The following is a 16,739-nucleotide window of genomic DNA, read 5'->3' as shown; positions in this document are numbered from 1 at the left end:
CACTCCCACCCCCCCACTGGCCAGTACGGTTGGCCAATCACAGCCCATCGTATGACACCTCCTCCTCCAAGGTTTTCAGTTCCAAAAAATGTTTCATCACCGTCCGAGGGACCGACACCTGTCAGTCAAACGTAACTTCCTATGTAGAACATACACACTTGTGCACCCAGTACACAGTTCCACAACAATGAAAAACTCTTCAGAGTCCTGTCCATCATCTTTTTCCAGTCAGCACGGTTAAAGATGGCAGACACGCATTAGTCCATAGTGTCATCTCCTCCTCTTACAAGGCTCTCTCCTTCTCTTTGCACATTACAAACATTTTGTACTTGAAAAATAAGACTGTCCATCTGATTTTTCATGAATACTATCTGTACCGTAAAAACCCCAGTGATGAAAAATAAGAACACTTTTCAAAAGGATCAAAATGGAATCAAAGACCCAGATATCGGCATTTTTCAGTTTCTCACACACACACACTTCTCACTCATACACGTGACTTTTGAAAGGCAACAGATGTCCGTTCTCCAAGGCAATAATGTCTTTGTGGCAAACTCGACCCTGACATTCCAGACATCACCACTCTGGCTCCTCCCTCTCCAGGAATGGGGAAAAAATAAAATAAAAAAAAATAAAAAAAAATAAAAAAATCCAATTCATGTGTTGACTGAATATAAAGTGAGACACATCCATGTCTTTTTTTATGAGTAAATACTAATGAGGATACAAAATAATAATGAGGACTAAAATAATAATTGTGACCATCCTAATAACATAAGGTAAAATACTACTTTGCGAGAGGATACATCATTCTCGCATTCTCTTTTTCTGGGTGTGACGCCCAGCTTGCTCCCAATATGTCTCTTCAAAGCAAACAAAAGAAACCTGGAAAAAAAAAAAAAGGTAAATGATAATAAAGATGATGATAAACAAAGAGTTTAACACTTTGAGGGTGTCTGAAGGAAAATCAAAGTAAGCCTAGGGAGGAAGTTTGTTTCTTTTGTTCTTTAAAGAAAAGTTCCTCCGTCAGTCTTGACATCTCTTTTTATTCCACTTCGACCTTTGTAGTTTGTTTTTTTTTGTCTTTTTTTTGTCTTTTTCTTGTAGCTCTGTTCCTCTATGTTGCATGTCCATGTTTTTTTTTTTTATTTATTTTTCTGCTTTTAAGTAAAGAGCAATAATTCTCTCGAGGAAAAAAAAAAGGTTTTCTTTTCCCCATTGTCTTAAATGTAAATAATGCTGATTCCTGTAGAGAAATTGTACATTCCCTTTTGTTGTTCTCTGTCACAGATGCCAGTCCTGTCCTTTCACATTTGGGGCTGCTTCACAAACAGGTTTCCCAGTCTTCTATTGTCCAAACTAACCTAGGGAAAGGAAACACAAAAAACAACAAAAAACAAAAATGGAGGTAAGTATCATCCACAAGATCAACTTTCACGTGCAGCACAATCTAATAGAGACCTGACAAATGTCACATACATCAGGCATCTGCTAGTCAAGAATATACTGGAAGGAAAACATGATGAGGTGAAGAGAAACCAACAGTGTTCTGCTGCAATCTCACTAAAGAAGAAGAAGAACAGGGGAGATGATGTGATGCGGTGTGTCTTTAGTTTCCATGAGGACAGGCTGGACTGAGAGTGAGAGGGAGTGACAGCCACTAAGGTGGAGTGAGGAGGAGTGTGAGAGCAGAAAGATCTTCATCTACATGATTCCCGAGAACCAGCCAACAAAGAGTAGCTGGTGTGTCTCCGTGTGAAATGAAACCGTATGAATAGAAAAGAGATAAACAGCCCTGAGGCAACAAATTAGTGCCAATTTACTGAAAGGTCCATTAACGAGAGACGAGTCTCCCACCAAATAAAAGGAAAAATATCATCTCCTAGATTAAATTTTTTCTTTTGGGGGGGGTGATTGAACCCGCTGGGTGATGAAGTGGTGTTTTACACTGGAAAGATGGCATTAACATTACAAGCTAACATCCTGTATGAATTCATATGGATGCACAATTCTTGTACATTTGAGAAGTGTGAAATTTAAATATCTTTTGGATGGGGGCAGATCTGAAAGGGTGGACTGATCCAAATAAACTCAAAAACACACAGACACAAAAACATAGAGCTGAGTCTAAACTTACAGCTCCCAGACTCCTGTGTCTCTTCTTCCTCTCCGTTTCTCTCAGCCTCTCTCTGACTGCTCCAGGTACACTGACTTGGCTGGCCGGATGCTCTGGGTAAACTGCGTGAGAGAGAGAGAGAGAGAAAGAAAGAAAGAAAATTGCCGGGCTTAGATGAGGAAATGATTGAACGTAATGAAGCCTTCCAGCTCCGCGGGTGATTGGGAGGCGAGGACCTAGAGTTGCAAACGTCAAAAACAGAAAAAAGGATTTTTCACCAAATAAAACGAAAGGAAAAAATTCCGCAGAAACAGTTTTGAAAACCAACCTCTCTTTCTTTACCTTGTGCTTCGGACACCGCAGCGAGAAGTTATCTTCATTCAGAGAGCAATCTGGAGAGACGAGAGACACTATGAAGTGCTGTGCACAGATTACCACAGAGCTCGTCAACGCAATGTTTGTGCTTTACGCCGACTCGTTTTTTTTCCACACTGCGTCTGTATTTAATGCATCCACTCACCTGCTTCGATAGCGCACAGGTAGTGATAGCGAAGTGTACAGCCTTTACTGTAGCAGCCCAGCGTTGAGCCGACCATCTCACAGTACGAGCAGCTCTGAGCCGAGACGGACAGAATGGAAAAGAAGAAATCAATACATCTTAAAACTGTACTAGACAGTGAGGAACAGCTAAGGGCCTAGCAAAATTATAAAAAATCAATAAACACATAACACTATTAAACCACTGACATGTCTGCTTATCACTTTCACAAGCCACATTTTAAACAGCTCCAGTCAACGGCAGAAATAAGGAGCTGTAAACCTGAATTATCCCAAAACAAAAACAGGTCAAATAGACACAGAGGGCACTCACTGTTTCTCTGGCGCCATCTAGTGCCTCCTGCAGGCCGTACAGCCTCCCATTGACAAGGTACACTCCACTGGTCCACACTATGCAACCCTCGTGGACCCACAGCTCCTCCGGGTCCATGGGCATCTGTGGCAGCTGGGCAAGTTGTGCCAAAGGTCCCAGGGAGTCCAAGGCCGGCGGTGGGGGCTGGAAGGGCAGGGACGCCTTACTGTTGGAAGGCACCATTCTGGGGGAATCCTCACTGGATTTGTGCCTCCTCTTAAAGCGGGGATGTGAGGTCAGCTTTCTGTGCTGAGGTCGTTGTTGAGCTTCATCCGTTGGCGGCTGCAGCTGTTTTTGCACCTGCTGCTGCTGCTGCTGCTGTTGCTGCTGTTGCTGCTGCTGCTGTTGCTGCTGCTGCTGCTGCTGCTGTTGCTGCTGTTGCTGCTGCTGCTGTTGCTGGTCGACCTCGAGGTCTGGCTCTCGCTTAAGCTCAGGGATAGGTCGGATATCTAGATTCATATCCCAGGTTAGAGATGTTGATTTGCTGTTGTTGTTGTTGTTGATGATGGTGGTGGTGGTGGTGGTTGTGGTGGTGGTAGTGGAGGAGGAGGAGGAGGAAGAAGAGGAGGAGGAGGAAGAGGAGGAGGAGGAGGAGGAGGAGGAAGAGGAGGCGGTGTTACTCAGCTTGCCAGCCACATGCATCATCATCATATCCTCTCCAGCAGCTGGGGAGGCGGTTCTCACTGGAGTGTTAAGAGATGTGGGGTTTGAGTCAAAGCTGACGGCGAAGTCACTCTCGGTCGAAGGCTTGATAAACTGAGCGTCTTGTGTCTGTGAGTCTTGGACTGTGCTCAGAGCGTTTGAGCTTATGTCTGAATTTGGTCCTGTTTTGTTTGTTCCTGTTGCCGTTGCTTGACATTGTCTGACCTGGGGCTGGTTCTTGGGGAGCTTCGCGGCGTATTCGGCTGGATAGAAAGGCCCGTAGAGATCTCCGAGGTGTTTGTAATTTGCCCATTTCTGACACAGGCAGCAAAGCAGGCGGCCAGAGTGATTGGTCTCTGTAATCACGGGTCCCGAAACAACATAGCCAGATGAAGGAAGTGCTTTTCCTGACTGAAGTGTAGTCTCCACCTCGTCCGTCTTCCTCTTCTCCGACTCTCTGTCTCTCCTCGATAACTGGGAGGGAAGAGCTGAGGTCAGGAGAGAATCAATCCCACTCCCGCCCGCTTTCCCTGCGACTGCACCACGCTCCCCTTTCATCTTGTCCTCCTCAGCATTTACGATGGTGCACACCGCCCCTATCTCAGGAATTTTTTTTTCCACATGTATGTGTGGAACAAACAGGCCTTTTCTATTTGGATCCAAGAATACTTTGTTTGCGCCAGGACTTCCTCCTGCCCCTAAAGGTGTATCTGGGTCGTCTTTGGCCACCCCCGCCGCCGCCGCCGCCCCTCTCCTCCTCCTCCTCTGTCGCCCCCTTGCTTCGAGTGGCTCGTCTTCATCTTTCACACCTTTGCGTCTCCGTCGCACAGGTTTGACCTCGGTCTCTGGCTGTGTGTCCTCACTCTCACCGTCCACTTTCACTACCTGGGTTAAAACAGGTGGGGCCAGCGGGGGAGTGATTTTATTGTCCAACAGTGGGGGTGCTGCAGGGGCGGGGGTGCTGCTGGTAGTCTGCACTGCGGGTGGAGTTGGAGCAGCAGCAGCAGCAGCTGTAGCTGTAGCTGTAGCTGTAGCTGTAGCTGTAGCTGTAGCTGGAGTGGGTGGGGCTGGAGGAGCACTCAGAGTTGTGTTCTGTGTCTGGACTTGAGGTTGGGCCTGCGCCTGTGTTTGGGCTTGGTTCTGGGCCCGTTTTTGTTTATTCACGCTCCCTACAGGCCTGCCCTTCTTCTTGCCAGATGGGAAATAGCCTTTAGGCACAACACTCTCCGGAGGCTTAGAATCTTGTGGTGACAGACTGGACCTCCCAGAGGACATCTGATGTCTGTTCAGCATGTGTCCTTGAGCCTGGCCGTGGTGTGGCGAGGTGGTTCCATAGTAGTCACTGCCAGGATAATCATCAAATCCCATGCCAGATTCTTGAAGTTTCTGTCGCAGAAGGGTGGCAGCAGACTGCTCTCCTCTTCTCGTCTCAAGCTGCTGGTAAGTGTTGGTGAAATGTTGAATGTCTGACAGGGCAGATGAGGATGGAGGTGGGGAACCCTGGACTGGGCGTGGAAGAGGCGGAGGTGGGGGTAAAGGTCCGAGCAAAGCAAAGTCCTCCTTGTCATCGGATACCGATGCCACGGCGGCCACTAATCCAAAGTCAAAGTCTTGTTGTTTGAGGGCCTGGGACGTCTGATGAGGATCACATGGATAAGCAGACGGAGGTAAAGGCCCAGTCTCATCAACGCCTCTGAAGGGAATCATGTCGTTTAATGAGTGACTTTCATCCATGTAGCTATCATCCCCTCCTGCAACCCTCGGGAAATGTGCTAAGTCTTGGTCCTGTGAATCATTAAACGTTGGTATTTCTGAATGAGAGAAGCCTGGGTAATGATTTGACTCATCATCACCATGGCCTGCTGGCTTTTTAATATTTGGTGTGATTTTCTGCACTATTGCCTCTAGTTTCAAACCTCGTCCTTTCCTGGGAGTCAAAACCTTGGCATTACCGCTTGATGGAGATAAAGGTTGTGAATAGGTATTCTCTCCGGGCAGAGGGGAGGAGAGCCTGGGACATGGGATATCTGAACTGGATGAGTCATCTTCATTGTGATGGCTAGACTCAGACTGGGCCCCAGGAGAGTGATGTGAATTTGTGGCAGCCCTCTGCTGAGACGCATCCTGGAGTTGCCTTTTGGCAGGAATAGGAGAGATAAAAGAACGAACTCTCCTTCTCAATATTAGTGGATTTGTGTCTCCAGAACCCCCGGCTTTAGTCTGACGCTGCACCTGTGGCAGAGTGGAGTTCATGTCAGCAGGAGGCTTAGCGGAGCTGGATGGAGGAGGTGGGCCGGGATGCTTGGTTTCCTCTGCGGTTCCTCGGGACACCTCGGGTTCAGCAGCGTTTTGGCCATGAGTCAGGAGCGGAGGAGCGGGTCCGAGTGAAGCCACTGGAGCTGGAGGAGGTGGAGGAGGAGGAGGCGGCGGCGGAGGAGGCGGCTGTGTCCTGTAGTAGGAGTCTCCCTCTATCATTCTCGGGCCTTCTCTTCCAGGGTGCGCCGCCTCCCACATTTTCATGTCGAAGTAAGCGCTTTGATGATGGAGTGAAGGTTTGGTTGCGTGTTCACCTGGCATGTCAGTCTGGGAGATCATCCTCTGCCTCTGCTCCGATTGGCCGACCTTATGTCTTCCTGGAGACGAACCGGGCTGCATCATCATCTCCTTTGACGGCCTGTTCAACGCTTTTACCCAGTCACTCATGTCGTGTGGGTGATGAGGGAGGCCACGAGGGTGAGGATACATTTGAAGCTTATTCGAGGTTTGAGCCTGGGGGGATAAGCTGTGGTACGGATGGTGGGGGGGGAAATGCGGGTTGCTGCGTGGCATTATATTTCCTTCTCTTGTATCTCCATATCGATATCCAGGAAAGCTGCTGCTGCTGCCAGTTGATAAATCAACACCATGAAGATAGGACGGATGCCTTGAGGGTGAAGATAGAGGATTAGAGCTCATAGGGTGAGAAGACAAGGGGGAAATATCTACATTACCTCGCCTGTAGGGGTCAGCATTCATTACAACAGATGAATGAACAGACTTGGGATGATACTCTATATCTGCCTCATTAGCTCCGCCACTCCCGTGATGATCAGTTTGTAAATTTACGGCGTCTGGGCCAGCCTCTTTTGATGCCGTTTCCATTTTCACCACTTGTTTCTCTCCCGTATCCTTTTTACTCAGATCGTTGGCGGCTGCTGGAGAGGAAAATGGCTGTTGAATCACAGAGGCTCCACTCTGACTTTTCTCCCGCTCCCTCTCTCTGTCACTTTCCCTGTCCCTCTCTGGTGTGCTGCGTCGGTTTGGCGACACATCACAGATGACAGAGCGCCGCTCTGATGGGGCTAATATGGAGCCTGATGATTTTTGAGACTCAGTTTGACCAATGCTGCCTGTTAGGGGCTCTGGCTCTTGCAAAAGGAGCTCCTGCACAGCAGAGGATGGAGTGGACACATTAGAAAACACTTTTCTCTGTGGCAGAGAATAGTCAGCTAAGTTTATATGTTTGGGTGGGGGTTGCTGAGACTCTGTAGCTTGTGGTGCATGACTCTGAGACACACCCACTTCCGGTTTTTCAGCGTTTTGCAAACTCTTAGCATTGGACACTTCTGACTTCACAGAGGACTGAGGATCCGTGGTGAAATCAGGCTCCCCTCCATGCCTCAGGTTTGGATGTGAGGGCTTTCCAGAGCTGCCCACTTGAGCAGAAAGAGCCGAAGCCTCAGTTCCTCCACTCTGGATTCTCATATTATCAGCCATGCCATACGGGAGTCTAGTTTGAAACTGTTGTTGAACTTGGAGATGGGCAGGAAATGCCTGCTCTGGTCTGCCATAACGTCTATCTAAATTGTAACCTTGAAGAACCTCTTGTAAAAGGCTGGGAAATTGCTGCATTTGTGAATTATCCTCATGAACTTTCCCTCCTGCTCCTTGCCCTCTCTTCACCAAGCCCTCTGCTACAGAACCACCATCTTTTGGATGCACGGGGCCATAACCAGCTTGTGATGGTTGGTATCCTAAGTATCTGGAATTTGATTCCATTACACTCGCAGCGCCAGCCCTCCCTCTCTTCTTTATTGACAAATCTGAGCCATATGTTGATTCTGGGTAGCCATATTTATGAGGACCAGACTGGGGAGGATTTTGAGGCCGTCCAAAGTTAGATTTCTGGTGATGGGAGGAATATAAAGTCAGATCTACTCCTTCCTCCCCATTGTGACTGCTGGAATCTCTTAAGTAAGAGTGCGACTGTTTCTCTTCAATACAGTTGTCTTGGGGGTGCTTGCTTTTTTCAGTGTGACCTCCCTCAGATCGAGCTGAAACAATCACACCAACACTGCTGGCACTTTGCTGTTCCTCAGATGTGTGCTTTTCTTCCCTCTGGTTACTGTGTAATCTGGATGCAGTTTGCAACCTATTTTCTTTGTCCTGACCATTTTGTGTATTGACTTCTCCATCTCGCTGCATTTGGCTTCCGCCTTTCTCCGTTTTCTCAACTGCGCCTTCACTTTCATTTTTGATTACTTCATTTTTAATTTCTGCCGTCTTCCTGTGGCCACCCCTGTTGTCATTGTATGTTAAACCGGGCTCTGAGACGCAGTTCGGCTGGGGAGGAGGAATACTGGAGGAGGTGGACGAGGGGGATGAGGAAACTGGAGGTGTTGAATGTGAAACTGCGCCAGTGTCTGATGACTGACATCCAAAGGATGGAGATGATGACGAAGGAGCGTTAGCTTCATTTGCTTTTGCTTCGGAAACACTCGGTTCTTTTGACGGTGAATCTGAGCTGATGGTTTTGATATTTGATGCTTGTCCAGTCTGTGGTTGGTTTTGACTCGGAGGTGGAGGGTGATAGCCAGTTGTTTCAGATCCACTGCTTGCACCGCTCATCTGTCTCACCCTCCCGTGTTCCCCCTCAGAAAACTGTTCCTCGCGCTCCACCTTGGTCCCTGATGAGCCTCCAACTGACATCACTGAGGAGTCCTCATCAGCACCAGCGTCTAAGCTGGCGCCATCACCACTCCCCAATGCACTTCCATCTTTGACTGTGCTAGTACTTGAGGCGGCGCTTGCATTTCGACTCCTTGGCTGTGACGGGGGCACGCTGTGTGTTGCCTGTTGCATCTGCCCGCCATCTTTCTTCTTCTGTGAAAGCACTGTGTCAGTGAGGAGCATGTGCTGAACTGTGTTTGGTAAATTGGCTACTTGTGAGCTCAAGGCATTAAGACTATTCAGGCCTGCATCCTGCATTTTATCAAGTGGAGACGATGAATAAACAGAGGAGCCTTCCTCTCGGGATCCGATCCCTGCGCTTAGACCCATTTTGTTGCGGCCTGTTGGAGGGAGACTGCTCCCTCCAGCTGAACTCATGCTGTGAGCTTTATGACTGCCACTGCTACCACAACTACTGATGCTGCTATTTGAGTTGGGTGTGGGACTTAACTGAGGCATAGTCTGCAGTAATCTGCCATGACCATGGCTGCTACGGGGGTTTGATGTAGGAGGATGCGAAGGACCATGACCTGAGGGGTTTCCATGTGCCTCTGAGACACCCATCAAAGGAGAAGGAGAGGAACTACAGCTGGGGGAATGCACTGCTGAGGCAGCTGGAGAGGGGTTGGATATGGGGCTAAAGTTTTGGTTGATTTGGGTTTGCTGAGCATTGGGATGCATTGGGGATTTGGCTATTTCTTGAGATGCTGCTTGAGGTATACTGGGATTAGAGGTTTGATGATGTTTAGCATATACAGACCCTGGAGACGGGCCCTGGTGCTGCATCTTGAGAGAGTTGTCATAACCTACCCCTAAATTGTGCTGTGAGTTGCGGTGCTGTAGTGTGGCCTGCTTGTGAAGAGAAAGCGTCTGTGGGGAATATCCAGGATAATTTGAAGCATGGTAACTCTGTTGAACATTCTCCATTGGCCCCACATTGTTAGCAGCAACTGAACTGGAGACTGAGTTTGAACTGGAGTTGACACTGGGAGAACTGTTGACTTTGGGATCAAACCCAGTGCTAGCAGCCCCGTCGAGATATCTCTGCGGAGGGGGGCTGTACATTCCTGATGACCCCGTGGACGCTCCACCCTGTGGGGAGTAGTGTGGGTACTGTGGGGTCATTCTGTGCCCAGAGTGTGGATAGCTCCTATGCTGCTGTCCATGGTGGACAGCTGGGAAGGTCTGCCCATGCTGGCGGTGCTGCAACTGAGAACCTGGCACTGTCTGCAATGCAGGGTTCTGACTCATATTGTACTGGTGAGTAGGAGAGAACGCTCCGGCACCAGCACCTCCACCTGAACCAGCACTGGAGCCATAGTCTACTGGATATGGTGACATGAGGCCAGATGATGGAGCAGAGCCAGATCCAGCATGCCTGTACTGGTGAGGTAAATGTCCATCAATATTAGGGTACCCAAAGCCTGCCCCGTAACCTATACCTCCCCTTCTGTGCCTGTCCTTCCCACCCATTGAAAAATAATAATCCATGGCGTCCTTCCTGTAAGGGTTGTTACTGTTGCCACTGTGAATGTTACCCTGTGTTGGTGGTGGCTCCACAGCTCCTCTGTTTCTAGCGCTGTAAGCGAGCATGTGGCTGGCTTGAGTTGGGTGGTGATGGCCTCTGTGCAGGCTCTGTTGTTGCATCCCTGCGTAATCATCCGTCATCCTTGGGGAGATCTGGGGATCTGCTGGCTGAGGGGGATACGGTGGCCCCCCTCCACCTCTCCCACTGAACCCATGGGGGAGAGAGGTGGGAGCCGGACTGTTAGAAAAATTCTGCATTGTTTCCTTTTTTTTTTTTTGTTTGTTTTTTTGTTTCCAAGTTTGGATCAAAAACGGAAATATCTGTCAGAGTCTATGTCAGGGAATGTTTCTGATCATAAACTGGAAGGCTTATGGCAGTAACCATAAATGACAAAGAGAGTCTATGGCCTGGCAGTAAAACAAGGAGATGCTTTTGAAATCCACCAAAGAGCTGAAGCAGAAGGAATATATATACCGCAGATGCTTTTTCTAGCAGAAAGTTTTAGGGAGGTCGAACAAACAAGGATTTTTATCAATATATAAAAAGGCCAAATGGTAAAAAGCTTTTCCTCTTCAATGTGATGGTTGTGTTCAGTAAAAAAAAAAGAAAAGAAAAGAAAAGAAAAAAAAAAAAGGTTCACTTAATCACTGGGTCTTAAAAAATGGAATTTTTTTAAAGAAAAAAAAAAAGAAATATTTGATGAAGCAGGTTTGTACTGCAGAAAAATGCTAGATTAAAAGTGTGCAGTCATTCCCACGAAGCTGAAGTGGTTCGGCACTGTGCAGGCAATGATATCACGGACAACTGACACACCACCGCGCAAGATGTTCAACCTCAAATGTCTTTACGTGTTATACACTCCACTATAGTAACGGCTCAAGCAAGCAGAGCTACGTTAGGATTAAATTGAGTTATGATCCAACAGCATCCTGTGCCAAAAAAAAAACAAAAACAAAAAATCTCAATACAACCATTGAGACTGTGTCCTGTCACAGCAATCCTTCAGCTCGCCAACATGTATGACCTGACTCACACCTGTGTGAGAAAAAACCTGCAGTAACAGAATCAACAGGTCTGAGCACAGACCCTCACTAAACACTCCCAAAGACAAACACTCCATTGATAGTCTCATCAACTGGTGGATGCAGAGTGTAATATTTTGTGAGTTGTTCTGTTTCTTGGTCATTCCCTTTCAAATACTATTTTCTTTTTACTTTGTTTTTTTTGCTACTGCATGCATTCATTTGGACTGAAGAGGTCTTTGGTCCCCGTTTATTGTTCGTTCTTTCCTTGACTCTGTGTTCAGATTCTTCTTGGTGCTCTCCTGTGTCTTCAGCATGTAGCCGCCTTACCTTTGTTTTTCTCTCTCAACCATCATTTAATTCTACCTAGTTCCATGGCAACAATTTTTCCACAAGGAGGGTAATCCATTTATTCCACTTAAGTTCAGTCAATTCAAGCTCCGTTTTTCTGTTTCTCCTCAGTATTTCCATGCGGATAAGTTCATTTTCCAGGAGTTGCTGACCAGAAGCCTTCACAACTCTGCAAATACAAAAGATGAATCGAAAAAGTTAGCATGCAAAAATTGTTTGGTTATTACATACATTTGTTTACCACACCCTGTGCTAAAGCCCTATTGCTGAAATTAAATAACTATCAAGAGAAATAAACTGTGGTCACACATTAATACTAAAAATGCATTTTGGACTAATTCCATTTTTAAGATTATTTTTAATTCATCACTTTAATTTAAACAAGTTACTGGTAAATGTGACATATTGACCAATGCGAGTTCAAACTAAATGAAAAATGATTTGAGCCTTTATTTAGGCATTCTGTCACTGGGATTATTTCAAAATTAACTAAATTGACATTTAAAAAGAAAAAAGAAAACCCAGGATCCAAGATCAAATTACATATTACATCAGCATTTACCATTATGTGGACCTATCTTCAGCAGTCCACCAGAATAATCACACAGGTCTATTACAAATATATTAACCAAACCAATAACGATGTTAACATTATGTCCTTGTTGGATGTACTACCCATTCAGCTCTGTACTTCACTACTTAAAAGGCTTGCTGGCCTCATCTCAATGCTCCTATTTTAATATGCACTGTGGGTACAGCCTTTACTGTGGTTGGAGCTTTTACAATACATGCCTAAGCTGTCTCTTCTGACTGATAACAAACAGGGTTGGTGGAGAGAAAAGTGGGTTAGCACCAGCATGCACTTAAAGCGACAAAGTAACATAGACAAGGTCACAAACACTTCTTCACATGTAAACAAACAGCTTTGTGGAGCCAGGTCAGGAGCAGTCCATCTCCCACCTCTTTACAACGGGACTAAACACCATTAACTTTAGGGGTATTTAACTTGTTTTAATGGGCCTTAATTATTATGGGTGATACTTAAAGGGATGACGCCACCTTTATGGGGTCAGTACCCATAATTGCCATGTGTGACACAAGCCTCTATTGTCTACTTCACATACACTGTAAAATGGTTAATGGCCCTAAAACAACTTTGGGTGACTTATCTCATAGTGTGAGCTCGATCTGAGCGGCACTGTTTATGATTACAACTATCAGTCTAACTGGTATTATTTATCATTAATCATGTGTTAATTAATCATCAGTGTGAATCTATTTTCACCAATGTAATTTAAGGTTTTTCACTTATGGAGAAAGTGATGAGCAGTTGAAGAAGAACAGGGGGGAGGGGGGCACAGGACCAGAGGGGGGCGGCGGAGGAGAGGGGGGGGGGGGCTACAAAACAAACTGATCATTTCTTGTAAATCAAATAAGTGTCAGATAGACTGCATTATCAAACAGGTCCGTGGCTAAGTGTCACATTTAAGGGTCAAAGCCAGCGTACGTGTAAAACTGGTAAAGTTAGAAGGACACTATTCATCTCCAATCCGTCCATTAGCTCATATCTTGATTACTAATTAATCACAGCAGCTCACTGTGCACGACCGGGCAGCAGCATTCACAATACACACAACAGTGCAGCATTAATGAAAACTGACTCAATGCAGTCTGTCAGCAAGTCAATCAGTTGCATAGCTGCCTGACTGATAAGAGCATACGCAACGCTTTTCTCTTTGCAGATAATGACCAAACGCCAGCTCTGTTATGTTTGGTTTATCGTCTCAGGTTGTCATCAACACAACACTGTGCTTCTGTACAATAGCCATAGCAGCTACATTAGCCAACAGCAAAGGTATACGCATTACAATTAGCTTTGTAGTGCTGCCTCTTTTAGCTTTTGTAAGGTTAGCGTTAGCCAAAATACCTCACATACTGCAAATTAAATATGCCAGCTAGTCGCATACGTTGGGAGCTAGCTAAGCTACAACCACCAGTTAGCATCTTAGCGAGCCAGCTAATTTGCGTTTATTACATTATAACGAGAATCCGAGGACGTGCACAAGCCGATAGTTACAGCAGGCTAAAGGCACAGGGCAGGCAAAGCAGCGTTTAGCTACAAAAGAGAGGTGATTAGGTGCAGATGTTTCCCCCCCTCAGAAATTCACTTGGGCTCTGGGTAAATGGGGTTAGCTAGCATATATAACGTATACTAGCAAGAGACCTGGTGTGGGTACTGCATCAGAAAATTATCATCACGCAGCCTGACATTTTCCTTGAATAAACAGAGCTAACGTTTGCCAGGGAGAGGCAAGTGAGTCAGAGACAGGCTAGCTAACATACTCTAAATGCATACCTGAAAACGTAGCAATACAAGGCCCCTCGAAGAGTGAAAGGCTGTTTTGTGACAATCCCGCTGCTGTGGCAGGAAACCCCAGTCTAGAGTCGACTGCTCCGCCGCTTTTCCCTCACCCTTTTGAGTTCCAGACAACCCCGACCAGCGGCGGCGAAGTCGGGGGGCCCGTCACGACACTCAGATCCCGGGCCTTTCTTCCGATTCCCCCTTTTTTCTTTTGTCCTCACCTCCAAAAATGATGAGAGCAGAGCACAATCGGGGTGCCTGTAGGTCCCGTAACCAGTGAGGTCCATACACCCCCGCCCCCTCCCCTCTTGTTCCCTCGCCTCTCTCTCTCTCTCCCTCTTTCACACACCGCTGAGGTGATTCCACCTATCTCGAACTAAAATTAAATGCATTCCTATCACACAAGCCTCCGCTAACACATGAAGATCTCAAACGTCAGTTTCCGTCACTAAATTGCATTTGCATGCCTTCATCAGTGGCTCGACCTATTCGTTTTCCTGTTAGACTACTGTTTTTTTTTTTTTTCTTGCAACAGAAAGACCGCCTTGAAAATGCATACACACTCATATTCCTGCACCCCCTCCCTCATCTCTCTCCATCACATCCCTCCATCTCCCCTCCCTCTCTGAAGCTTTTTCTTTTTCACTGATTTTCACCTATTTACAACATAAAATATAAGATTATACTTATATTGCAAATGCAATTTTTTGAATGTCTGGGCTGAACGTTTTAACACAGATCCTTTGTTCTTATTTCATCTCAAGTCAAAGTGAATTAGGGTAGATTAATGAAGGCACCAGGGTACAAAGGCAATATGGAGAGGAGACAGGATTGAATAGAATGGTAGGTTGTGTCTGAAATGAATAAGTCTATAAAAGATAAAAGACAATTTGTGAGCAAATAGGTCTGACTGCATTAGAGAAAGACTGCAGTGCAATGGATGAAGCTTAAGTTTATTGTGGTCTCTTAATGCTGAAATGCACACCCAGCACAGCTCTATTGTTTTTCGTTTTTATTTTTTCCGCAAAGAAAAGCCACTTAATATAATATCTAGCTATTGGTTAATGTTTGACACGACACTCTCAGAGCATCATCATGGCCAGAACAACAATGGAGGTGCTACAAACAGAATCCTTTTCCCATTAAATTTATTGTGTTGTCTCTGCCTGAGCTTATCTGCTCTCACACAGGGCCAGTGAGTGCAGTGCAGACCCACTCACACTCTCCTACCATCATAATGATGTGCCCTATGCCCCCCATCCATGGTGCTGCACTTTTAATGTGCTGCAGTGTGTCATGCATGCGCGCACACACACACACACACACACACACACACACACACACATACACATTCGATACAACATACATACATTCAGACATAGAAACCCCACATGCTCATACAAAGACATAATGCACGTAGAATCGCAAGAATCCAGCCTGAAATGCACAAACACATGCACAGCGCTCAGGATTAGCACACAAGCGTGCACATCTGTATGCAGTCACTCACTTAACCCGTCAATCAAAAGAGTAAAATCTCTCTCAGTTTCTAAACAACAGTTCAATACATTTCATTCCCTTGCAGATACACGTCTATTTCTATCATAGTTGCCATAGCAACTGCATCACAGAGCCTTAACTGTGGATAATTTTTAGGCTACATATCTACATTTGCTTTTCACATGTGCAGTTTCATACAGATACTCTTGTTTTGTCGACCACAAATCTTCAACCATGAATCACTCGCAAGCTGTTGTGTACTTGTGTTGTCACTAAGTCGAAGAGAAAGAGCCGAGAGGCGAGATAAAGGGCATTGATACTCTGGGCCAGCAAGTCAGCCAGCCAGGCTTGTCCAATCAACAGGAACGCCTGCTGGGATACACACAGACTCTCTCCATCACGGACAAGGTCACAAAATCTTCTACAGAGGAGGCTCAAAGCGCACAGTTGTAGAGAAAGCAACCGGTTTTGAACACACTCAAAGCCCCTCGCGCCTTTGTCACACGCACACAGTCGTGTTTGCACTCAGTCCTACAGAAGCGTCGTCTCTCTGCTGTTGTGTTGACAGAGATGATTGTGATTAGAAGGTCCTTTCCCCCCACTAGAAGGTCCTTTAAGCATATATCTTGCAATTAGCTTATATGTTTTGTTTTCAAATTGTATAGGTACAAACCGAAAGTCAACTAAGAGACGGATGTTTGAAATATGAATTTTGAAATAAGCAAGTCCGTACTGACACTAGAGCATTTCTTTGAAGCTAACATTGTGGTATTCATTCATGTAATTATATAATGTAAAAATGTATATTCAGCCTGAAAAGGACTCAAGCTCCCTTTATGGTTTCATCATCTGTGTGCAGTTGAATAGCATCCACATTGGTGTTATTGCCCTGTATTCACTGATAAGAGTTTTTCATTTAAAATGAGAATGAAAATGAGAAAACATTACAGAAAACATCCCAAGGCTGCGATGCAATGTGTAGCTAATAGTTGATACCGTCACGACTTGCAAAGGCTACTATCTGTTTACAGGGATTCACATTCTACACATCCTTGGATAAATATGAAAACAACAATGTTGTTGACTTCCTTCATATTTCTAAATCCAACACTGGAAAACTTATGAATGCTATACAAGAGCTGTTGCATGAGAAAACACAGCCTGCGTTTCCAATTTGACAAAGTCTACCTTTACAGATATCTGAGCAATAATATCTGCGCCCAGTACCGAGAGCAAATATGTAAGCTCTCTCACCAAAACGTCCTTGACATGCCAAAAGTGAAAGAGGACATTTTGCATCAGTGCAAACGTTTACATAG

The 16,739-nt window shown here is 45.8% G+C and overlaps 1 protein-coding gene across 5 annotated transcripts; it reads right to left on the bottom strand.

Moving 5' to 3' along the window:
* Nucleotides 1-234: 234 nt before the first annotated feature.
* Nucleotides 235-14,500, bottom strand: tcf20 (transcription factor 20). Of its 5 annotated transcripts, none has more exons than XM_023416307.2 (6): nt 13,915-14,500; nt 2,988-11,727; nt 2,637-2,730; nt 2,445-2,508; nt 2,138-2,238; nt 235-1,359 (listed from the first exon to the last, which is right to left on the bottom strand). In XM_023416307.2, the coding sequence occupies exons 2-6, from the start codon at nt 10,440-10,442 to the stop codon at nt 1,325-1,327; spliced, it is 7,749 nt and encodes a 2,582-aa protein (XP_023272075.1). In that variant the 5' UTR covers nt 10,443-11,727; nt 13,915-14,500; the 3' UTR covers nt 235-1,324. The 5 variants fall into 5 exon arrangements, with proteins under 5 accessions (XP_023272075.1, XP_023272079.1, XP_023272076.1 ...); XM_023416311.2 differs by having other exon boundaries at nt 2,459-2,508; XM_023416308.2 differs by having other exon boundaries at nt 14,031-14,500.
* Between the last annotated feature and the right edge of the window lie 2,239 nt (nt 14,501-16,739).

This window comes from Seriola lalandi, unplaced genomic scaffold (genome assembly GCF_002814215.2).
Source record: "Seriola lalandi dorsalis isolate HSWRI2012SDOR001 ecotype SW California unplaced genomic scaffold, Sedor1 jcf7180002054563, whole genome shotgun sequence".
In the NCBI taxonomy this organism is placed as follows: Eukaryota; Metazoa; Chordata; class Actinopteri; order Carangiformes; family Carangidae; genus Seriola; species Seriola lalandi.
The sequence above is the reverse complement of the archived record's forward strand: the minus strand, read 5'-3'. Positions and strand labels throughout refer to the sequence as shown.